General features: G+C 38.2%; 1 protein-coding gene across 1 annotated transcript; it reads right to left on the reverse strand.

Annotated features, from left to right (window-relative positions):
* Positions 1-14757: 14757 nt before the first annotated feature.
* On the reverse strand, positions 14758-15699 carry LOC130831686 (olfactory receptor 2B2). Its single transcript, XM_057700035.1, has one exon. It carries the CDS (start codon positions 15697-15699, stop codon positions 14758-14760), a length of 942 nt encoding a protein of 313 aa, XP_057556018.1.
* Between the last annotated feature and the right edge of the window lie 10887 nt (positions 15700-26586).

The following is a 26586-nucleotide window of genomic DNA, read 5'->3' on the forward strand; positions in this document are numbered from 1 at the left end:
TATATTCTGATGAACTATAATGAGGCTCAAGGTCCACTGGAAGTCAAATCTTCCACTATCTTGGGCCTAGCTGTTTTTAACCAGTTCTTTTTCTCTCTTTGCAGCTTCCTCATGAAACTTAGATAAAAGCAATTGGTTTCCATTCAAGAGAGGGGCAGGAGTATGATTCTGGGGCAACAGCTTAGCCCCAAAACGACTTTTCTTATGTCAAGAAAGCCATGGCTGGTTCTCTTTCTCCCTGGACTCCCCACCCTATTGGCTTACCCTGTTAATTATCAATTGCCTTCAGCTCAAAATAATACGTATGCTAAAGTGGCATCTTTGGGGGTGGCATATTCTGACCCCTCTTCATACCTCTATCTATAGTTTGTCTCCCACTCTTTTCTTTCTTACTCTGATGGGGGAAATTTTGAAGTTTACAACTTTATGCTAGCTCTGTTTCTGTAAAAACTGCTTGCTCTGCTGCGATAAGAACAAGATAACCTAGTTATCAACGGTAACCTTAAGATGTTCTGATAAGTATGGAATGTCCTGCTCCTGCTCATGCAAGTTTCTGTTTGGAAACCTCCCCCCACCCCCCCCCCCCACCCCGCCTTGCATGTAACCCATAGCAACTCCCATGCTCTGTAACTGCCCTAACCTATAGTAATTACATAACCAATCAGTTTGTGCCAAACTCAACTAGAGCCTTGTTTAAACCAACCAATCAGTCTGTGCCAATTATAGCTATATGACTTAACTTATAAAAGGAAAAGTTTCCCCTGAAAAGGGGCCCCAGAATTTTGGAGAGTTAGCTCGTCTGGGTCCGCCAGCTCAATAAACCTGATTTCTCCAACCCTCTGAGTGTGGTGTTTGGTCTCTCGTGGGACTGGTTTTCTGCAACAACTCCACGAAGTCATACCAGGCTCCCTGATGTCCCACCAATAGTAGAGGAAAAATATTCCTCTACCTTTCTAGATTCTTAGTTTAGACACCTCTGTAATAAAAAGAACAGATTAACAGGAGAAAAACAAAGAGAAGTTTGAGAATATGTATAACTCCTGTGTATGAAACAGGAAGGAGGGGGCAGGGCACAACCTTTAAAAGAATGACATAGCCCCAGAACACAACATAAACTGATTAGAATCAAATAGGTGCAAGATGATGGAGGAGTCAACTTCCACTAGACCTTGAGCCTCAGTACTCACTGTAACACACTAGTAAGCTAGATGACACACCCACAGGTGCCATGACAGTTCCAAGACCAACCATAAAGTTCAGAAAGTGGGCGATGGCCCAATTCCTTGAAATCCCCACTCCTTCCCCAAAATACTGGAATAGTCCTCCCACTCATTAGCCTATAAAATTACCCACCCCTATAAAAACTGACCACATTCATAGCCTGGTGCTGCTCTTCAGTTCTGAGCTGGCCCATATTCTGTCTGTGGAGTGTGTTTCTCTCTAAATAAATCCACTTCTTACCTACCACTTTGTCTCTCACTGAATTCTTTCTTTGATGAGCCATCAAGAACCTGAGCTTCATTAAGTCCTGAGACCAGGTGTGTGGTCACAGTTAAAAGACCACGCTACTGGGCATATACCCAAAGAAAACCATAATCCCAAAAGAAACATGTACCATAATGTTTATTGCAGCACTATTTACAATAGCCAGGACATGGAAGCAACCTAAATGCCCATCAACAAACGAATGGATAAAGCAGATGTGGCATATATATACAATGGAATATTACTCAGCTATAAAAAGGGATGAGATGGAGCTATATGTAATGAGGTGGATAGACCTAGAGTCTGTCATACAGAGTGAAGTAAGTCAGAAAGAGAAAGACAAATATTGTATGCTAACTCATATATACGGAATCTAAAAATGGTACTGATGAACTCAGTGACAAGAACAAGGACGCAGGTGCAGAGAATGGACTGGAGAACTCGAGGTTAGGGAGGGGGCGGGGGGTGAAGGGGAAGCTGAGACGAAGCGAGATAGTAGCACAGACATATATATACTACCAACTGTAAAACTGATAGCCAATGGGAAGTTGTTGTATAACAAAGGGAGTTCGACTCGAGGTTGGAAGATGCCTTAGAGGACTGGGACAGGGAGGGTGGGGGGGACTCGGGGGAGGGTGGGGAGGGAATCAAGGGAGGGAGGGAATATGGGGATATGTGTATAAAAACAGATGATTGAAGTTGGTGTACCCCCAAAAAAATAATAAAAAAATAAAATTAAAAGATTGCTTTGACAAAAAAAAAAAGACCACAGGTTCCAGTCCCAATCTGGGTTTTGGCCAGGTTTGAGTCCTGGCCCATGGGTTCAAGCCCCAATCTGAGCTGCATGGTTTCACATACGTGGGAAATACTCAGGAAAACTGAGTAACTTTGAAATGACTCAAGGCACCACCTCAAATACCTTCTCCAGCTAAAGACAAATGAAAGGTGTTGTGGGGGGGAGGCCAGTTATGGGAGGTTGTCAGGCAAAGCAGGGTATGGTTGTTATGCATATTTAATGGAAGTCGGTGCCTTCTCCATTGATAAGTTTCTAGAAATTTGGTTACCTTGCCATTCCTGATACAGAGAGGGAGATAACTTTGCAGATAGAGATTTCCCTTATAAATGTAAATGTCTCTTACAAAAGTGTAAATTTTCCTCAGTTTTCAGAGCTTCCCCTGTGTCTGCAGTTTGGGAATGTTTGGTAAACAATTGTTTGCTGGGTCGTGCAAGACAGTGGGCTCTAATCTATAAGACCCCGCCCAGCCTGTATTGGTTGGTATGGCGGCGTAGGGGAGCAGAATTTGCCACCCTAAAATATGTCTTTGGCATATTAATTGTTTCAAACTGGTTATTTTCCAAGAAACAGCAGACAAGGGATGTAACCTAGCAGGACCCCATGGCGCCTTCCCAGGCCAGGCCTTCCTTCATATCCTCTGCTTCAGTCCCCCTCTGAAGTACCTAGATGTTTCCCTGTGAGCTGAGCAAAGGCACTTTAGTTTGTCAACTACACTTGGCATTCACCGCTGGCATCTGCTGTCTACCAAAGACTGTCCTGTGCCGCTGCAGCTGCTGACTACCAGTGCCCCTCGGAAAGGTGCTCAGGGTGGAGAGCTGAAATGAGACGCTCTGTGCTTTGTGAAAAACTGGCAGGGACAGGTCTTTAGATAGTCAGATATTTTCAGGAGCCAACTTTATGAGCCAAGTGCTTGTATCCCCTCATGTCTAGAAAAACACTAAAATCCTTCATGGTGACGACTGCTCCTCATGACTAGCAGAAATCTTCTATAAAAAACATGTGCTCGATTGCATGTTTTCCCCTTTTACTAAAATCACATTTATACGAATTGTCCCCATACCTCTTTGGAACAGTTTCTCAGAGCTCTCTGGGATGCTGTCTCCTGGGCTGCAGCCCTCATTTTGCCCCAAATAAAACTAAACTCACAGCTCTCATGGTGTGCATTTTTTTAAGTCAACAAGTTTAACCTTTAGGCAGAGGAGCAGGGTTCCCTGAGGAAGGCTGCTGGGAATAGCCAATAGCTATAGACAGAATCCTTTTAGTGATTACAGTAATAGCAATGGAGAGCAAAGGTTAAAGTAAAAGAAACAGATCAAACATAGAGTCAGATTTTGTTCTTCCCTGTCACACTTTTAATGTCTCATGTCAACTTTATTCTTAGACCAGCCACAGGAACCAAGAAGGGTAGAGGAAAATTTCTTCCTGACAGTGACATGACCCAAGTCTCCTTTTCCTTCCAACCATATCTCATAGGAGAGAACACAGCCTTACACAAACTCTTTTTAAAAAGAAACAAGAGGGGAAGTGCCCCAAACATTAAGGATATCAAAAGCAGATTGAGAGAGAAAGGAAAATTATAGGCCAATCTCCTTTATAGCTGCAAAAATTCTAAACAAAATGTTAGCAAAAAATTCAGCATTATATCAAAATTAAATTTTTTTGGTGAAAGGCACAGTTTAGAGAACTTAAAGACAAGACACAAACAGGCAGAAAATATTTATCCCTCACCTATCTGATAAAAGACTTTATCCAGGATATACTGTCAAATAAAGTGCCAATCCAGACTTAGTAAGGAGCGGCTTTATCGAAGTAGATTATTGTGGGGTGTGGGGGAACAGAGGGGTGAGAGGAGGATAGAATAACTACCATGACAGGAGGAAGGGGACCTTTGCAGTGTTTAAAAAAAAAAAAATCAACTGAGTAAATTTGAGGATCTAATTGGCTTCATACAGTGATTCATGAATAGGGAAGCATCCCATCAAACAACTAGAAGAGCTCTCTGAGGAGGTACAAAATGGAAGGTTTTTATGGAAAGGAAGGTGGGACAAAGAAGTCATTAGTGAAAGAAAAGAAAGTGTTATTTGGGCCAGGACATCCTCTTGGGGTGGGGTGGGGGGAGGGGGGGAGTGGTGGAATAGCAGGGGTCTTCATCATGCAGATTTCCTCTTCCTCTAGAGAGGGGTAAGGAACAGAGAGGGCTCACTTGATGACAGATTACCTCATTAATGCTGACCAGAAAATTCCAAGCTTGTTGAATAAGATTTCTGGGGAAGGCTGAAGCAGCAGTTAAGTCAGATATTAAAGTCTAGGTTTAATATCATGGGCTTTAGCACAAGTGTCACCAGTTTGAACCTGAAGGGACAATAGTACAGGGACAGCAGTAGGGACAACACTCTGACTATAAGCTCTGCAAATGTCTGAAGGGTTAGGCTATCAAAAAAAAAAAAAATCTGGACTTAGTAATGTGAAATAAAATTCACATCTAATGGCAAAACAAGAAAAATTTAAACATAAAAAATTTTTTCTGCCCTTTGGCCTCCTCTCTCCCCTCCCTGTGCGTTGTGTACCTGCATTTCGCATCAGCCAAACTTGCTGAACCATAAAGAGCAACATTCTCCCAGCACCAAGACAACTCCTTAAAAGACAGCATTCCTTCATCTTGTAAGGGGCCATGTCTCAAAAGGGTTATTGCAAGGGGCCACACAAGGAGATCTTTAGGGTGACAACATTTTTATATGGCACTATGGTGGAGGGATCCGACTCTATGCCTTCTCTGGGCTGATGAGTCTTGAGTTGTCTCTGGTGATTAAGAATCCTCCTGCCCTTAGTGGGAGAGAAAGTTTTTCTGTCTGCTTCAATTGCCTTCAGCTCAAAATAATCCTTATGCCAGCGTTGGTATTTCAGGGAGGCATTCTTTGAACATCTTCCTAGGGAAGTGTGAAGAACCAAGAAAAGAAAAATACAATTTTGACAAAAAGGAAAAAGTTGGTCTTAGCTGATTTGATATAAGATTTCTTATAAAACCATAATAATTAAACCAACAGAGTAAACATAAAGAGCAGGGACAGGTTAACATATACCTAAGTATCTGATGTAGGAGCACAGGGAAAGAGGAGGAGGTCAACACCACCAGGCTCCGTGAGCAGGGTGTTACCTAGTAGAACATGGGTAGCTAGGCAAGGAAGGATGGCCCAAGGATGGATGTGAGAGGGTCAGGGAACCAAGCGAGGTGGGCAGCCAATCAGCGGCGCCAGGAGAGACCTGCTAGCAGCACATGGGTCGCAGCGCGACCGGGAACAGAACTAAGTCTGGACCAGAGCCAGCGCGGTAGGCAGAGGCTTGTCCCGCAGTGAGGGTGGAACGAACCCTTGCGCCCCCAACCTGGCCCCAGCAAACCCTGACCTGTCACTTGAAGCAAAAACTCGCGCACTGACAGTTGCAGCAACGGCTGTGCGGGCCGTTAAGTTCTCTAGAATGACCATTCGATCATCAAACCAACGTTCTTCTGAAGTTGGGTGTCGAGAGGCAGGAGCTGGACAGAGCTACATCAGGAAACGGTGTGGGAGTCCTGTGGGGGGGGAGCATCTCATCAGCGGTTTGGGGACCCCAAGTCCTGGGAAGGCAGGTGATTGGGCTACAGGCTGGTCAGAGAAAAGAGTAACACCGCTTAGAACTTATGTCTGGTCCCACCTCAGTGGCACCTGAGGAAAGATTTCTCAGAAAGAGGGCTTGCTGGGATGGATGAGATGCGGCCTAAGTTCTTTCACTTACAGGAGGAGAAACTGAGAACAGAGAAGGGAACTGATCCAATGGACATTTCTGTTTAGCAGGTAATGTACATTGAAGGGTTTTGAAAACAGCATGTTAATTCACAAAATCAGAGCATCTGCTGAGATCACTTCTGTTCCATGCCCAGTACTTACTTCCCTGAGCACCTGTAGAAGAACCTTCAAGGCCAGGATTCTTGTGCCAGGTTTTTAGTTGAGGGAGCAGAGAGGTTAAACCACTTGTCCCCAGTCACTCAGCTGAAGATAAAGGAAATTAGGAATTGAATACAGGGATGTCTATACCTTATAAATATAAAATATATTATTACCACTCAGCTTTATGGAGATCCAGGGCATCTGAAGCCCTATACCAGGCTCAGAGGAATGACCAAATGAATGATGAAGAAAAATTTCAAGTAACTTAAGTTTTAGGGAAAAGAGACACCTGGGAAGTGATGCCTAATAATGTAATGCAATTATTTACGACAGTTCAAAGGATTGTGGGACATCCTCGTGTGAACAAGGGCAGAAGTATTTACAGAGGCGGTGAAATCAACCTGAGGGACATTCAAGAACTTTCCTATAAGAAAGTGTGTTTGTAGGGATTTTGTTTGTGTTTGGTGTCAGTAGGAGGTGAGTGGGAGCCAGAGAGCCCCCAACAGCATTCTCTTTGATAATTGTATCACTGCAGCTTCTTCTGCATAGGGTTTTACATTTAATATATTTGCAAAGTTAAAACTTTAAAAAGTAGAATTTTCTTGCTTGCATTTTCTTTCTCATGCAGTTAAATGGTTTTCCTGTTTCTTAAAAAACATTTTATAATTTGAGAATATGACTCATGCCCTTTGTGTGCACCTTTTCTTTTCTTGCTTTCTTTGTGTTTCATTTTTTATTATGTAACATACTGGCTACAGAAAAATATCTTTGAAAAAGATAAACCTCCCTCCCCCCCAAATGACTGCAAATTCACCACACAGGTATAACTATTACTAAAGTTATTAAGCTGTTTGCCCTTCTAGAGTTTTCGTATGCATGCCTATATGCAAACATTTCTCACAAACTCTTAGAATTGGAATGAAAAAGACTAGACTTTAAAAATTAAATAAAGGAGACAGCATTGTTCTAATGCCAGAAATACAAGTTAAATATCCCTTTCTAACATATTTTATTTCCATTCATTATTGCCTTACATATTAAAAGTTGTAGGAAACTGCTTACTAAATCAACTCTTTTAAAGTTCCAATTAACACTTTCATGGCCTTCAAGAGTTAACTTTTTAAACCTCTCAGGTCACCTGGTGTCTATGCAGTGTTTGGTTATTGATACTATAGCCTTAGCTACTTCCTGGGTAATGACTTGGTTTGACCTAGTCTTCTTTCGTATTCTCTTCTGACATTTGACAACACCTTTAACTTTTCAAAAGATAATTTTTTCTTTTCGTCCTTAAAATTTAAATTTAGATATCAAATGTAATCTCCAAGTTACAATTCACTGTCAGACTTTGAGGCTTTGGATCCTGGCTCCTGGATGAATCACTCAGGAAGGGGGAAAGAAGGCAGCTTACTCAGAAGCATGGCAGTGCGGCTCCCTCTGCAGGCGCCTGCGCACCGCCTGCAGCAGCGGTGCACAGCGGTAGAGCTCCTCACAGCACATTCAGCAGGGAACTTCTCGCGACTGCCTGTTGAGCCAGCTGGACAACGAAAGCCTGGATTTCCACTCACATGGATCTGTGACTGGATCAACTACAGTCTCCCAGCAAAGGACTTCAAACAGTGGGCTTGAGTTTCCTTTACTTTGCTCTTTTCAAAAAGCCACCCTACTAAGAATTATCAGCAGGCAGAGAGTACTGTACACTGAATAAGTCTGTCGATTCAGGCTTATGTTTCTCTTCCATTCTTGTATGCTTAAATACGAAATTTCCACAGTCGACAGAACACACTGGGCTGGGAGTCAGAATCTGGCTTTCACTGTAGATTTGTTACTTTTATGCTATTAGATATACAAATCAGTTAGCTCCTCTAAGCCTCAAATTTCTGTAATGATTTCCTCCAGCTTGCACTCTGTGATTCTTTTGAATTACCCAAAGCATTTTGGATAGTGCCAGGAACTCGGCAGTCCTCAAGAAAAATATCTATAGTCTTACTTGTGAAGGTTCTGAGATGGCTCGTACTTGTTGAGCTACATCTTGAAACTTAACTATATTAGTAAGAATTCAACATATTCAGATGGACTTAATGATCCTGGAGACTAGATTATTTTAAACCAGGTGAACTCAGTTTACAACGCTAGTATTTAATAGTGAGAGGGAAATCTGAGCTGTTACTAATTTCTACCAGAGATGAATTATTTCAGTGATTCATCAGGCATTGATTGCATACCTGCTATTCATTTTATCACTGTGTGATAAACGGTACGAAAAGATGAAAATGGCCCCTCATCTATTCCCAAGGTAGTAGATCATAATCTAGTGGAGACTGTAAGCAAGTTTTATGTGTTACCTTGTTTGATCTTCACAACAATCCTGTGAAGTAGGTCCTATTTGCTAGCTCTTCTTTCCTGAGGAGGAAACTGAGGCACCAAGGTTTAGATGAATTGCCCAATAATACAAAATGGTAACTTGTGGAGCCTAGACTCATACTCAAAGCCTGTAAACTATTCCGTCACAGCAGCTTGTTGGGAGGAATTAGTTCTCACTCCAGATGTTCTAAATGTATACCAAGGGGTGCAGGCAACCTTCATCCTTTCCTAAAATCAAATAAAAGATAGGAGGTCAGGACAACTGTCCACAACTCCCATGCCGTGTCCCAGTGGAAATGGGAGTAGTTATATTTATTCTCTAAGCAGTTATGTCAGATCCTTCTAATGAAGAATGAAAATAATTACTACCCCCACATGAACTATGAATTTTGCCAGGCCTCTTTTCAAGTATTTTTTATTCTATGCAATTCTTAACTGCTGGGTTCTCTTACATCACTGCTGTTTGGCCATTTTCTTCTCATCGTGGTTTTTTGTTTGTTTCTTTTGTTTTGTTTTGTTTTTTAACCCTGATTGAGTTTGTACACTTTTATAAAAACATTTTACTTTTTTGTAGAAAAGAATACAAGATATAGTTTAAAAAACTAGAGACAGAATTTGGCCATCAAATGTTTTTTTTAAAAGGTCATTCAGTTATGCAAATCTCCTACCTTACTGTGAATGGAGATTTTCTGAATAACAAAAAATTAAAATACAAAATACCAAAAATTTAATTTGTATCAAAAATGAAAATATAAATAGGAATATAAATCTTAATTACAAGCTGAGAAGAAATAGAAGCAAAAAACAAAACAAAGTAAATGACCTATTAAAAAATAGGATCAGGAAAGCCACCTAAACACCTCCAACTGCCCACATTAGCAAAGATGCCCATGCTACAACTCTGTTTTGTAATCAAAAGATCTAAGCCACACTGAGTGACCATTGCAATTAGGCAGGGACTCAACAAAAAAGTAAAACCATAGCAATAGATCACATAGAATTTTGGTCCAAAAGAAACTTTCTGAACTATCATTTGTTGCTATTTAATGGCTGAGTTTAATAAAACCAATTTTTTTTGGATTATCCTATTTTGACATTTGATTAAGTGAAACTCAAATGAGTTCCCCATGGTACTATATTGGGAAATGTGGCATGTTTCCCATCTCCTACTGCAAAAGCCTTGGGCATTGTACCTAGATTTGCCATGTCAGGGTCTGTGAAAGGAAGGATAAATCATGGTCCTATCTTAATTCCTTTTCTTTTTCTTCAGCTATTTTTGAGCATTCAAATCCCTGCTTGTTACCATTAAGGTGACTTAAGGCAAAGAGGGGAAGATGATGAGAGTGTGAAGCAGCCAGGAAGAAATAGCTTGCATTCAGAGTCTCCCATCTCCTCCTTATCCAAACTCATGCTGCTCTATTTTGGTTACAGATGAGAGGGGTCTATGGGTTTATGACTGCTTTAACCAACAGATGACACAAGTGACATTGTGACATGCAAGGCTAGGTCCTAAAAGGACATGCAGCTTTCACCTTGTTGGTTAGAACTCATTCTTGGAGTTCTGAACAACCACATTAAGAAGTCTGACTACCCTGAGACCATTCTGTGATGAAGCCTAGGCCAGCCACGTGGAGAGGCTGCTAGCAGTGCCCTGGTTAACATTCACAGCAGAGTCTAGCCTTCTAATTTCCCAGCCCAGTTGCCAGACTTACAAGTTGTGAAAATTAATAAACAGAAACCTCATTTTAAATAGAGTTGGGAGGCCAGTAGGGGAAACGCTAAGCCCTACCGCTCCACATCAATTGCTGATCCAAGAGGAAAAGAAGTACCTTGGCATCTCCCACAGGAAGGTTACCACTTTACTACCCAGCAGGAGAAAGAAAGAATTTCTCCTTGCCGGGCAACAGCCCAGCCAATAAGAGACTATCACAACTAAGCCAATAAAAAGCCCCTACACTTCAAACTCTCAGTTTCTTCCAATGGACTCTTTGTTTATAGCAGCCCCTCCCAATTCCCCCTTCTCCTTTACAGAAGAGCGTTCCTCTCCTTTCTTCTCTGGACTTGCCTGTGGTTTGCCATAGATTCCACTTCCCAATTTGCAGTTCTTTGCTGTTCCAGAATAAACCCCTTCTGCTGGTAAAATAACTGGCTATTTTGTTTTAGGTCAACAAAGTGAAGACACTTCCATATAATTCTAGTCCCCATAGTCTGAGTCTTCCAAGATGAGGTCCCAGACATTGTAGAGCAGAGACAAACCATCTCCTCTGGGCCCTGTCCAAATTCACCCACAGAATCCATGATAATAAAATGGATGGAATTTTATGCCACGAAGTTTTTTACACAGCAGTAGATGACAAACATTTACTGATCTTTGTATGCTGTCTCTGTTTCAGCTCCTGGATTTGTGAGCTCCTTGAGGGCAAAAAATGTTCTTAACCCTCTTCATTGGAAAGCACTGCTACTGACAAGTGATGATTCTCAGTAATTTGGTGTGGAAATAAACCACTTTCACTATCTAAATTGAATGGAATATACAGTGAACAAATTTATTTTCTCACGTAAGAAGTTTTTCTAAAATTTTCTACCTTTTTAAAAACATTTATTTATTTATTTATTGGCTTCACTGGGTCTTCATTGCTGCATGCGGGCTTTCTCTAGTTGTGGCGAGTGGGGGCTACTCTTCATTGTGGTGTGTGGGCTTCTCAGTGCAGTGGCTTCTCTTTGTTGCAGAGCACAGGCTCTAGGTGCGCGGGCTTCAGTAGTTCAGGCATGTGGGCTCAATAGCTGTGCTCACAGGCTCAGCAGCTGTGGCACACAGGCTTATTTGTTCCGTGGCATGTGGGATCTTCCCAGATCAGGGTTTGAACCCGTGTCCCCTGTATTGGCAAGCAGATTATTAACCACTGCACCATCAGGAAAGTCCTACCTTTTAATATATCATTAAATGTTGGGTATAGCAGAACTTGAGCTAATTGTGTATCTCTTCAAACCAAAATAGAGAAGAGAAAAATAACACAAAAGCCTATAAATGTAAAATTTACCCAAAGAAATACTTATACTATCTTTCGATAATTATCAAAAAAGTTTGATGAAAAACAACTTAAACATATTGAAATATATATAAAAACACCAGTGGATTTTCCTAAAATTAATAGTACACAATACCACAGCTTCTAAAAGTTAGGATATTGCTTATGAATATTTACTAGGTAGTTTGTTCACCAGTCATTTCTTCAACCTCTCCCTATCTTGGGATATTCTCCAGAACTGTAAGAGAATAAATTTCACTGTATTCTTTAAATATTCCATTATATCACAAATTTTATCTTCACAAAGTTATTTTTTACACCTAACCAAATTCTCTGTATATTATTATTTACACAATCACAGACTTTCTGGCTTAGAAATGATCTTACAAGCCATGTAGTCCAACTTTCTTCCAGGATTGAAAATCTTATCTCCAGAGATATTTATTCATTCAAGCTTCTCTATTTTTTTCCCAGCATTGACTCCCATACATTGAATCAGTATCTTCCACCTAGCTCTTTCCTTAGGAGCTGCAAGAATCAACTCAATTTGTACATGACATTTTTCCAAAATCCTGACTATATCATTTTCTCTGTGTCTACTTTTGTTCTTTTGGTCATTAACAGAAATGGTTATGATAATGTGATTTAACTACAGAAAATTTCTATTACAGAGTTTAAAGAGGAAAAGCATTAGGTAGATTATCCAATTCAATCTGTATTTTATATAGATTTCTATTTTCCCACATGGCCAGAAATGTTTAACTATTTCATCATGGTATATTGTAAATTTTATTGTGAATCCTTTTTTTTTTTAATGCTATGCACTTTTATTTCCTATTTTTCAACCACTCCCCTAACCCCCACCCTTGCTTTACATATTATTTTTTAAAATTATTATTTATTTATTTTATTTTGGGCTGTGTTGGGTCTTCATTGCTGCTCTGGTTGCGGTGAGTGGGGGCTATTCTTCGTTCAGGTGGCTTCTCTTGTTGAGCAGCATGGGCTTTAGTTGCATGAGCTTCAGTAGTTGTGGTTCATGGGCTCTAGAGCGCAGGCTCAATAGTTGCTGTGCATGTGCTTAGTAGTTGCTCCTCGGCATGTGGGATCTTCCTGGACCAGGGATCGAACCCGTCCCCCGCATTGGCAGGCGGATTCCTAACCACTGCGCCACTAGGGAAGTCCCTGTGAATCCTTTTCATATTCAAGTAGGCTTTATTTTTACCCATTAATATAAATTCTATCCTTCACAGAGCAAACAGTACTCTGTATGACTGCCCTTCAAATACATGAAGAGAAATACTGCATCATACTTTGACAAAGCATTTTCTGCTCCATGTTAAACAAGTCTGTGCCTTCAGTAATTCTTCAAGAGGCATGATGTTCTTATTCCTCAGTTCTCTAAGTCATTATTCTGTAGAAGCATTTTAATTTTACAGTGTACGAGGGTGAGTCAAAAATTATCCGCACTCTGGCTGTAGAATTTATAGAAGTTTTAATATAACTGGAGTGCGGATAATTTTTGACCCACCCTCACATCTCTTAAAATGTGACTCCTAGAACTGAAGTCAATAATTTGTATGTTTTATCATCAGTTTGTTTATACAGGCTTCTCAGCCCAAATTCCCTATCTCTAGTGATCAGGGTGTCCTTCTACCTCCAGATGTGGGGAGTGCACCTTTCACATGAGAGATTTACTTCCTGTTTTCAGGAGGACAGAGGAGGGTCAGAGTTTCCTTCTTGCATCTGCTGCTTCTCAAGCAACTTCAATTCAAAATAATCAATATGCCATTGTGGTGTTTTGGGGGGTGGCCCACCCTGAACCCCAACATCAGCAAAATATCTTTATTCATTTTAACCATTAGCACAGCAGTCCTTAAAGTCCCTGATCTGCATTCCCTGGGAATTCACTAGAAATGCAGTTCCCAGCGCCCTCCCCCCAGACCAACTGCCTTAGAAACTCTGGGTGTACAGGTGGGTGACTTCCAGTGACCTTGGATTTTAAAAGCTTTCCAGGTGGTTCTGATGCATGTTAAAGTTTTCAGATCCACCATGTTGTGTTAGAAAATTGCACTGAGGCAGAAACCTACCTTGTTACTGTACGTTTTCACAAGAAACATGCTAATTGTATTTCTTAGTTATTGTATTTCCTGTTTTTATAATATATTTAGTAGAAGAAATAATTTGAAAAAGAAGGATAGTGAAGAAGCAGTTAAAATGATTACAATGAAACTACTCATAAAATCAGCCAAATAACCAACTTACAGTGTGCAAGTATTTTCCTCAGTATTTTTATGAGCTCAGAAGGCCATATGGAGGAAGGATAAATTACAGTCTATGCTACCTCAAGGGAACTAGCATAATAAGCTTTTCTTCTTGTACAAGAAAAGTGCATTAAACAAGCAATGGACATCATCCGATAATGTGCTATTTTTATGATTTAGACTCTAATTGCTTTAGGGGTTAAAAGGAGAGAGATAACGTAGACAATAGGGGAATCATGAAAAAAATTTTCTAAAACAGTGTGATTCAGCTCTAAAGTGTAGCTACAATTTTATTTGGTAGATGGAATAGAATAGGAAACTCAATTTAGAACAAGTACAAAGTATAGAAATAAGAGAAGATCCAGGTAAAACTGGATCATTGAAAAAGAAATATCATTGTGGGACACAAATATTGTGTTGATGTGGGAAGTGTTAACATTTAAGTTAGTGTTGTTAATCTTATAACTATAATTAAGAGGAGGGGGCTTTGGATGGCTTTATGGACTTCTATCTCCTATAACTAAGGAAAAATTTGTGGTGTGTGTAAGTATATTTGCATGTGTATAAAAATATTCTGTTTCCTAAGCTTTTTTTCTAGTCTCACAGAAGTCTAAGACTCTTCACCAAGCATACAAACCAGCACTATAAAGCTGGAGACTTTAAATATTTTAAGGTTACACTATTTTAGGGGATCATAATGAACCAGTTCTCAGGACTTGTGCAATGAATGTATTTAGGCAGTAGGAAATAAGTGTAGCTTTCTGTCAATGACATTTTATTTGAAGAAGATCACCATTAATAATTCTTTCTAGAAGTAGTCAGACTAAAGCAACTTGAAGAGAATTAAATTATTAAAATATGTAAACTTCAAGTCTTTAACAAGGTCTATCATTTGAGTATTCCTATTTCTTGATTAAGAAAATCCTTGCAATCAACCTCTTAAATGCTCCCTTTACATCTTTGTTTCTAAGCGTGTATATAAGGGGGTTCAACATGGGAGTGATGATTCCATAGAAAAGGGATACCATCTTTCCCCGGTCCTTGGAAGCAGGGGATGGTGGTTGTAGATACATATAGATAGCAGTGCCATAAAAAAGTGACACCACTATTAAATGGGAGCCACATGTTCCAATTGCCTTTCGCCGACCTTCAGCTGAATGGATTCTCAACACTGCTTGGACAATAAAAGCATATGATATAAGAATGAGTGTCACGGGTATTAGAAGGAATAGTACACTGATAAAGAATAGTTCAGCCTCATTTGCTGTTGTGTCTACACAGGACAACTTGAGCAGGGCAGGGACTTCACAGAAGAAGTGATCTACTTCTTTGTGGCCACAGAGTGGCATCTGAAGGGTCAAGGTGGACTGCAATCCTGAGTTGCTGAAGCCACTAATCCAGGATGCAGCTGCCAACTGGAGGCAGAGCCTTTGGTGCATGATGATGGAGTAACGGAGAGGCCGACAAATAGCCACGAACCTATCAAAGGACATGACGGCCAAGAGGAGACATTCAGTGCAACCCAAGGCCAGGAAAATGAAAAGTTGGGCCACACAGCCGCCATAACTAATCACCTTCCTGATGCTGCATATGTTCACCAGCATTTGTGGAACTGTACTTGTGGTGTAGCAAAGGTCCAAGAGTGAGAGATTGGTAAGAAAAAAATACATGGGGGTATGGAGTTTGGAATCCAGACGTGACATGAGAATTATTGCCAGATTACCCAAAATGGTCAAGATATAGGAGACCAGGAACACCACAAAGAGAGGAAGCTCCAGCCATGGTCGATCTGAGAAACCTAAGAGGATGAACTCTTGGGGGACACTCTCATTGATCCTATTCATGTTCAATGGTTCAACTCTTGGTTCCCTGGAATATAAAAAGTCAGTAAGTTAACAAACACATTTATTTACTGTCAGTTAGTTATAGTCATTTTGCTAACAATTTGCATAAATTTATAGACTGATGCTATTAACAATGTGAAAATATGTTGACAAAAATATACATTTATCCTTCCAAGTATTTCAAGTGTTTCTATTTTTGTAACAGTGTATTAGCAAAATAAATTTCAAAAATTTTAAAGTATAACATCTGTTTTCACATTCACAGCATTTATTTTTTATAAAATATTAAATTTTGATCTTTTGTTACTCTGTAAATTCTTTGTTCTCACTTCTTTCCACCTGGGTACCTACTATTCGGTAGATATAGACACAGTTCCTGCCATTTGAATTCATTCTAATTTCTCCTTAGTGCCAATGAGATTCTCTGTTTGTGTGAATCAATTAAAATTGTGTAAATCTCACCCCCCCCAAAAAAAAGACATGTAGAGACTATCTAATAAGTTATCAGACACAATTAAGGACATATATATATATGTATATATATATACACAAACACACACATATCTATATATCTATATATATGTTTGTTTTTTTTGTTTGTTTTAGAAGCTCAGAATTCACATAGGATTATTTAATAATATGGGACTGAAAGTTTGGCAGGCTTGGGCTCATATGCTACCTTGCCTAGTTAGTCACATTACCCTGGGAATGTTTCTTATCCTCTGATCTTCAAGTTCTTCATTTGTAAAATGAAGATAACAATGTTTTTCTAAGCTGTCTTGATGTGAAGTGCATATGCACATTGTTTTGTCTAGACCCTGGATGAAAGGAACTATAGTGATTCAAGGTCTCTGAGGTTGCTCAGAGAGGAATTACTTATGGTTTATAAAACTATAAATTTTCTAAGGTTACCAGTGAAAAATGGCTCTGCCAGTTGAACACTCACCTTCCTTTTTCCTCCTTAGCCTCTAAACCATCAACTCGCAAAATAAGAATCATAGTAACCACCTGCTGTGAAGGATAAATGGGATTTTTCAGTGAAAATTGCCTGGCATAGTGCCTGGCGCATAGAAACACAGTTGTGTTAGTCAAAGTATAATAGTGATGTGGGAACTCTGAGATGCTTTAGGCAAAAGCTGTTCAGAGCCCTATATTTCCTAGAAGTATTAATATGTCAGCTCCACCTGCTAAACATGTACCCATCCCAAAGAAATCTTAATAAGACACTCTAAGCTATTTTATTATTTTATCAATATCAGAATATAAATTTTTCATTATTATTCATGTTCATTAGAATGTTAGCAATTTGTATTTTAATTTTGTTCTACTTACTCTAAGATTATTAGTCCCCTAAAAATTGCTTTTCTCTCATTTTACAAAAACTTTGAGATACACAGTCATAAGTACAGATATAAAATGATGTTCAAATGTATCTTTAAATGAACAAAGATACCTACTGAACATTTGCATAGCATGATTCTATCAATTTAAAAAATATTTTATATATATGTACATACATAAAAGTATTAATATATAAATTAAAAATAATTACCTTGAAGAATACAGAAGAAAGTGTTACTCCTGGGAAACGGGGATGTAGGAGAGTAAAGCAAAATTATTTATAAATTTACCTGTTTTTTGTTCTAATTTTTACCAAGCAGACATTACTGTTTCAACATTTGGGGGGCGGGGGTGGAGGGGTGCTGTGCTGGGTCTTCATTGCAGTGCACAGGCTTCTCTAGTTGTGATGCATCCCCCTGGCATGTGGGATCTTAGTTCCCTGACCAGGGATCGAATCTGTGTCCCCTGCACTGGAAGGCAGATTCTTAACCACTGGACCACCAGGGAAGGCCCTTAAAGTTTTGTGAAAATTATCCTCACTCACCAATTTACTTGCTATATTTTACTCTCACAGTAGCATTGCTTTACTTTAAAACTTTGATCCTCCTTAGGGTGCAAATCTTTACAAAAATTTTAACTCTTCATATTTTCTTAAAATTAAGTCTGAATCTGCAAGGAGTTTTTCTAAGGTATGGATTGTGGGGGCATTTTGTATTTTATTGGCCAAAAAAGAAAATGTTGCCAAGGAATGGAGGAATCTGGTGAAATAGGATAAATGGCATCCGTAAAGAGAGAGTTCACATACTCCACAATTTCTGTGAGTTGCACAAGTGTTGAACAGATCCCCTCAAGTCCATGTAATTGGGGTGGATGAAACTCCCCATTTTACCCAGGACTGCTGAGTTTACTCCTGCTGTGCTTAGTTAGTAATAGGGCCGCTTCCATTCTCAGTATTCCTGTTTGGATAAAATATAAGATCTCTCTAACTGTAATATTGAAGAGTGAAAATAACCTTGTATTATTGCTCAGGAGGCATCTCATCATGGGGAACATTGCATGTGTTTTCTCCTCTCACATGGGTCAATGGCCTTTCCTGACCAGCCCTAGATCTGGTGTTACTTCCTGGAACTCAGCCAAGAAAGCCCTCTCTGTGAAAGATTACAGAAGAGGGAATCAGTTAATTCTGTTTTAATCAATTCTCCCCCTCACTCTGAGATTCAGTACTTATGAAAGTGATAAACTGCCTTTGTCATCAGTATAATATATTAGTTCATGTATCCTGTTGAAACCCTACATCTCAGATTGGAACGTGAACCCACATGCTGGGACTTGAACCTGGCCAAAACCCAAGGTCTTCTAAGTGAGATCACACACCTGGTTTCAGGACTTAATGAAGCTCAGGTTCTTGATGTCTCATCACAGAAAGAATTCAGTGAGAGACAAAATGTTAGGTAAGAAGTGGATTCATTTAGAGAGAAACACACTCCATAGACAGAGTGTGGGCCAGCTCAGAAGGTGAGAAAGGCACCAGGGTATGCGGTTGTTAGTTTTTCTACGGGTGGGTAATTTCATAGGCTAATGAGTGGGAGGAGTATTCCATCTATTTCAGGAAGGGGTGGGAATTTTCAGGAATTGGGCCACCACCCACTTTTTGATCCTTATAGTTGTGTTACTGAGGCTCAAGGTCTAGTGGAAGTTGGCTTGTCTGCCATCTTGGACCCATCTGGTTCTAATCAGTTTATGTCATGTCCTCGGGCTATGTCATTCTTCCAAAGGTTGTGCCCTGTCCCCTTCCCTCCTGTTTTACTGTCATATGTAATATCCTCTCATGTTCTGTAATCAGTGAGGGCACAGGAAGGGGAAAACTATTTATCACTCCAGCAGAAAGCACTGGAACATAAAAAGAAATAAAAATGATGGAGCCAGAAAGTAATGAGGACAGGAAATGAGAGATTCAAGCATTGAATTCTTATATTCTGCTTTACTCGCTTTAGGTTTTTTTTTTTTTTTTTTGTACCTTCGCCCATCTTCCAAAAACACAGTAACCTCAAATATTTATCCACTCTTGAAAGTACATGTTTCAATTAACTGGCTGTAGAATCATTTTGCATTTTAGCAGTTTTAAGTAATTTGAATTCTGATCCATATCCCCAGTGTTAGGATTGATGTATTTATTAACAACTAAAACAAAAGAACAAAAACCTCAGAAGTCCTTATCTGCATCTCTGAAATTATATCAGATAAGCTCCTGAGTTATTACCTGTGTACATCTGCCCCAGTTGCTTGTAATTGTGGCTAATACTTTAAAGGCTACTGAGAAGATTCCTCTGCTCTTGAGTAAAAGTACGTTGCTGGAATCTCAACATAATGTTTATCTCATTTTGAGTAGCATTCAATAGGGCAGCAGAAGAAAGCATTTAAATTATGTGAGATATCAAGGGGATCAGAAAGGGAGCATAACTGTGTTAATACAGAAGTTAATGGAAGGTGATAGGAGGAGACAATTTTAGAAAGCTGCTGATGAGATATTAATAAATTTCATCTGTGATCCATTAATCTTATATCTATCATCTCTCTACTGAATTCTCTTATCCCATATCTGACTTTGAACATTCAAAAAGATAAAGTTCAACAGAGTCCTGGAAGCATCTTTTTAAGCTGCACCATGGAAAGAGCATTGAAACAAGAGAGGTAACAATTAGTCCCAAATTAGTGAGTAAATCATTGTATAATTGGGCAAGTTAATTAATAGCTTTGGATATCAGTTCTATCTTCAGTTACACTATGGCATGATATTTTCCTCTTAGCATAAAAACAGTTTACTGTTACATTTTCTCAAATTATATCTCTATGAGATAGGCTTCCAAATACCACATAGATACCATTTTCTTGCTGGAGTAAAAGGATGAATAATAGGAGTCATTCTTTCACACAGCTAATACATTGTAGATTGGCTTATCAATACAAGGAAGTTTGTCAAAATTTTTTTTCCAGTTTATTAAATCTTAATTTTGCAGGCAGAAACTGAATTTATATGCTTAGAGAAATTACTTTCCCTAGGTCCTGGAGCTAGTAAGTAACAGACTAAAGATTAGAACCTAAGACTGATCTGCTCTAAAGTTCTTATTTCCCACAGATTTTACAAATATATTCAAAATATATTTGAACATATTTGTAGTAATATATAATTTGTATATATACATAATATATGCTTATAATATATAATGATATAAAAATATAAATTATATCATATATAAAATACATAATTATAAAATATATAATATATAAAAGTTTTTAGAAGCTGAAGCTAAATAAATCAGATTTTCCCTAACAGATAGGTTGGCCTTTGCTGAGCTTTAAAATATAAACAGTCCATGAAATGCAAGCTTAGAATACTCAAATTTCAGTGTCATTCAGTAATTTTTTGAAATGTATTCTACTTACCTCCATCTTCAGCATTGGCAGTAGGTCAGTTTTATGTCCAAGGAGACTTGAATTCAAAATAGGACTAATTTAAAGGGCACAGATACAATGACAACTTCTTATGTGATTTAGTTATGTAACTGATTTGATGAAATTCATTCAACTTCTTTTATGTACACTCAAAATGTAGTGTCATGATGTCTCCATTCAGAGATAACTGGAAGATAAGAATGAAGTATTACAGATGATCAGAATGCAGCTCTGGCATCATATCACTTGGAATTAGGGCATCAACTGCTATTTTCAGTTTTCCAATTTTTCAAAATGGATGTGCTTTCTCTATCAATATTGGTATTTGTTTTGGTCTCTGGCAGAAATTTCAAGCACAGAATTGCAAAAGTCTTCCCCCATTGTTTATAGCAATTACCCACATACCCAGTGGGAAGACAGAGGGAGGAGAGCTTCATGAAGTGATATTCACCTTTCATCACTGCTTTGCTCGGCAAACCCTTTCTCTAGGGACTGAATCCTCAACTTTCTGTAAGACAAAAGGAGTGATAGTAGGGACTAAATATCTTTCAAAGACAGTTTGGATTTTTTGCTATTGAATTGGGATTAGTTTTCTTTTCTAAACTCCTCACTGAGTTCTCTAAAGCTACTTAGTTATTTCTCTCAGGAAGGAAATTTTATTCCATGTGTAAATTCTCTGAGATTCCATCTGAGGTCATGTTACAAAACCTTTGATTTGTATATCAGAAAATAGACCTCAATTTATCTTAAGAAAATTGCTTAACTTGGTTGATGATACATTTCACATAAAGCAGTTTTAAAAAATGAATATAGAACCAATATATCTATTTTTTTCTTTCACGGATTTTTTTAAATTTCCAGGCTTAGTAACTAAATTCTTCTTCAACTCACAATCATATAGATTGTCTTGTAAGATTAAAATTTTTTTTATATTACACTACTCAATCCGGCCAAGATATATTTTTATTTTTTTATGTGCTATCATATTCAGGTTCATTTCAATTTCTTTTCTAGATGAATAGATTTAGAAGACCTATATTTATAATTCTGAAAAAAGATTATGATTTCAACAAGCATGGGAAAAAAACCCACAAATAGCCCACTAGGAAAACAATGATAGGAACAGACAATTTAGAGAATAGCGAATCCAAATAACCAAGAGATTTAAGAAAATATGACCAAATACTCAAATAGAGAAAGATATATTAAAATAATGATGATAAAGCTCTTCATACTCACCAGACTGGAAGCAAAAGGAGAGTTGAATTTTATTGCTAATGAAAATGAATTAAAAGGGCTACTCATGGATTATTGGTGGAAATTTAAAGTGTGACAAGTTTTCTTGGGAAAAATAAGGCAGCGGCTTCTAAAAACTTCACATATCTCAACGAGTGCTGTTACTCCTAGGAATCATTCCCATGGAAAGGAATCTAACAGTATACAAGGACAAAAGGACAATAATGTTTGATATAGAAATGTTTTAATGACCAAAGGTGAAGAAAAATATAGGGTCCTTTGATAGGAAATTTACTAAATAATTAATATATTCACAGAACTGAAAATATTCATTCATCTGAAACAACGAATTATAGCACCTAACACATGCCTTGGAGATAGTTTCCTGAGGTTTTGCTGAATGGACAAACAAAAATGCCACAATATACACATAACATGGTCCTACTTTTATAAAACAATAATTTAAGACACCTAAATCTGATTTTGTTATGTATTGTGTGTATGAGATTATATAAGAAAATTTCTTTTTTTTTTAAAGAATAATAAGGAAAACTGGTTCTTAGATAATTAACATTATCTAGTTAACAATAACATGAATAATCTGGAAAGGGGCAGAGGGCAAGATCTAGAGGAGGATGGAGCATGAAGAAAAACTGGAAAAGAAAACAAATTGAGACTGTGTATATTTAAAAGTTTTTAAAATTAATGGCAGTGGTTACTTCTCAATACAGGAGTAAGAGTAAGGTTGGGGATGGTCAAAGAACAAATTGAACTATGAATTTTTTATATGTTTTGAACAGGTTGTAATTTAAATGAACAAAAATCACAGTTTAAAAAGAAAGTAAACAAAGGAGTAAGGAAAATATGAATAAAGGTAAATATTTATTCTGCAGAATAGACCAAGTATATACAAATTGAAATAGTTTCAGAATTCCTTAAATTTAGAAATTACCAAGTAATGCACACTTATCCAGGTCTTGGAACTAGGGAAGGATCTACTGAGTTTATTATTATTATCCAGACACCAGTGTTGAGTCCTTTGAAAGGACTGTTTCGCTCAGTCCTCATAAGTCCCCTGTGAGACCACCATTCATAATCTCCAAAGATACATAGATGTAGAAACAGAGGCTTAGAGAGGTTAAAATAGAATGTGTTTGGAAACTGGGTATGTAATTTGGAAGTCCCATTTTTGTTCATTTTTTTTCCTTTTGGCACTGCTACCGAAGAGTCACATGCCTCCCTTCTTACCACTAAGACTCATTTTTCAGAAATCTATTTAAGTAGCATAGCTCTCTTCTTTTGCTTGGAAAGAACTTCTAGAAGAAGCTTATTTGGTATGTTATTCTCTGACTATCTGACTTTTTTTAATATGGAAAATGTATTGAATATTGGAATGAAAGTCTGTAATAGTAAGGCAGGCTAGGAACCAAAGCCTGCAGAAGCAAGGTAAGCAAATCAGCTGTGTTTTCTGTAAGAGAATTGTTATTAAAGGCTGGAGATGATGGCTTATCTAGGAGGAAATGGGGGTAGGGACATATTGAAATTCTACTAAAGTTTAAAATGAACTTTTAGTACTAGAGTCACAAGAGAGTGGTAGTATTCTAAGAACTAAAAGGGAATGTTGAAGCTTGCTCCAAATAAAGACAGTCATCACAGTGATTTCCTCATCTCATTGCATTCTGCCAAAAGAAACACATATATAGTACACATCTTCTTTATCCATTTATCAGTTTATGAACACTTCTTTATCCATTTATCAGTTGATGAAGGTTGCTTCCATATCTTGGCTATTGTAAATAATGCTGCTATGAACACTGGGGTGCATGTATCTTTTCGAATTAGCATTTTCATTTTCTTCAGATATAAACATATATAATATATTACTCAGTAATGTATATATTATTACATATATATATAACAGCATAAAAAAGAATGAAATTCTGTTATTTACAACAATGTCAATGGACCTAGAGAGTATTATGTTCGTGGGTTAGTCATAAACTCTAAAGTTTAACTCCTCAGTACCATAAGACTGTTGAAAATTCAGCTGTGTTTTTGAGAGGTTTTGACATCGTTTTTAATTTTCCCTCCCTACTTAAAGGCTTGTCAATACCTTTAGGGGAAAATTGCCTTGTATTTCAGGTCCTCAATTCATTTTTGTCACTTTAGCTGTATAAGAATGACAAATTTCTGGGTTTTTTCCTTTCTATTCCCTACTAATAGTCCTTTTAGCAGCTAATGATACCAGCTTCTTGCATATGGAAACAGCAACTTCAGGGAAAAAGCAACTTTAGCTCACTTTTTCACAGTTCTTCACTATGTGGAATATTAATTTAATATTAACATTTTTATTTTTGTTGTTTCAGGGGCTCTCATATTAACACAAATGATTTTTTTTTTTTTTGGGTATTTATTGTGGCTTTTCTAATTCTTGAAGGCTTCTGAAAGCTATTCTATCTTGCCTGGAAGCAAAATTCTTGATGCAGATTTGAGCTAAGTTTGTAGTTAAGAGCATAGATTTTGTTGGTCGCTTCATGGGCAATGTCAGAGGTGGATTTACCAGGAAACTGATCGAGCTTCATCTTCATAGACTCTCGCTTGATCTTCATAGACTCTCACTTGATCTTCATAGACTCTCACTTGCATGGGCCCCTTCCAAGACTCTAGGAAGAAATGATCCTAGCAATATTTTCTCATAAACACACATTTTTGCAAAATTTGTAAAAAACAAAAAACAAAACAAAATTCATAATTACTTAAAATCACTCTCTTTTCCACTCCAACTTCCCTCTGTCATAATTCTCATGTCAATTGGTAATGAAGTAGCTGTAAGAATTTTTCTCATCTGACTAAGAGAAGGTTGTTTTAGGGATAAGTTATGAAATTCACAGTCGTTTTCTATATATAGGTTAGTTGCTCTTAGCCTTCCTGGTATAGGAATGGCTTCTAGGAATACTCTGATTTCTGGCTCTGCTGACTTACCAGCATCATGCCATAAGGTACAGGGCCAGAATGTGGGGGTGTCTGATGATGCCAATCTCCTGAAGTGTGTGGATTGGATAGTTACTATACAGCTGCTCAAGCCTTAGAACGGATACACAATCATTATAACGACTCCAATTAATGGAGTGAATTTTCAGAGAATTAAAAGATAATCCGAACACAAATGAATACAATTTTTTCAAAAAGTCGGTAAAGCTCATGTGAAATCTGAAAGATTGTTTCACAGTGTTCAAAAAAAGCAAGTGAGAAATTACAGACTCTTGATTTGCATATACAGAGAACATCTTTCATTATCATTTTTGAATTTGTTTTCTAAAAAACAACTCAGGAAAAACTTTTAGGCAAACTAATAAAATATGAAAAGAGAAGAATGAGTGCCGAAATTATTCAAATTGTATTTTCTTTTGTATCTTATAAGAAACAGTAATTCATTAAGTGGAACAGATAAAATCTGAATAGTGTCAGGGAGGAAGAAATTTTCCTCTACCTTCTAGGCTCTTCTGGCTGTTTTAAGAATTAAATTGACATGAGACAGATTAACAGAAGAAAATCAAACAAAATTTTAATAACATGTATATATGGGACAGTCCCAGGAAAACCAGGTAACTCGCCAAAATGGCTGAAACCCTCACCTTAAATATCGTCTTCCACTAAAGACAAAAAGGTAATAAGTGTGGTAGTGAGAATAACGGCCCCCAAAGGTGTCAACACCCTAATCCTCAGAATATGTTACCTTACATGGTAAAAGGGACTTTGCAGATGTGATTAAGTAAGGGTCCTGAGATGGGGAGACCATCCCGGATTACACGGTCGGGCCCAGTATAATCACCAGGGTCCTTGTAAGAGGAAGGCAAAAAGGTCAGAGTCAGAAAAAGAGATTGGAAATTACTATGCTACTGGCTTTGAAGATGGAAGGTGAAACCATGAGCCAGGGAATGCAGGTGGCTTCTAGAAGCTAGAAAAGGCAAGGAAACGGGTTCTGCCCTGGAGCCTCCAGAAAGAATGCAGCTCTGATGACTGAGCAGTCAGGTTCCAGGCCAAAATCCTATCTATGCATGATTTTTCAGGCCTGACCAAAGGTAATCACAAAGCCTTTCCCTGGCAGCCCTCATGGCACAAAGCTGCCCTCCCCACAGACTTGGTGCACAGCCAGTACAGTGCAGTCTCTAGAGGGAGTTGCAGCCTTGAACTCAGCCTTACCTTTCATCCCTCCTCAACCCTTCACCCTCACCCCACAAGCCATGCTCAACCTCGCTATATCATTCTGGGGAAGGAATGACCAACTGAGGAAAATAGGAAGGTAGAGCACCTGAAATTATTTCTTTAAAAGGGTACCTAATATACTGATGAACCCAGTGACAGGGCACGAATAAGGATGCAGATGCAGAGAACGGACTGGAGGACACGGGATTGGGGGGTTGGGGTTGAAGGGGAAGCTGGGACGAAGTGAGAGAGTAGCATAGACATATATACACTACCAACTGTAAAATAGATAGCTAGTGGGAAGTTGCTGTATAACAAAGGGAGATCAACTCAATGATGGGTGATGCCTTAGAGAGCCAGGACAGGGAGGGTGGGAGGGAGGGGATATGGGGATATGTGTATAAATACAGCTGATTCACTTTGGTGTACCTCAAAAGCTGGTACAAGTGTGTAAAGCAATTATATTCCAATAAAGAGCTTAAAAAAAAAGGGTACCTAGTATATAGTCTTACACTCTTAATTTTCTTAAGAAATATTCATAATAGATATATGTATATTGATATGCACATATATTTTCTTTGCATTAAAAAACCCCAGTAATACATTTTCTTGATGTTTTTAGCTTTTTATTTTGAAATAATCTTAGACTTA

Source organism: Hippopotamus amphibius, chromosome 11 (assembly GCF_030028045.1).
Source record: "Hippopotamus amphibius kiboko isolate mHipAmp2 chromosome 11, mHipAmp2.hap2, whole genome shotgun sequence".
NCBI classification, from domain to species: Eukaryota; Metazoa; Chordata; class Mammalia; order Artiodactyla; family Hippopotamidae; genus Hippopotamus; species Hippopotamus amphibius.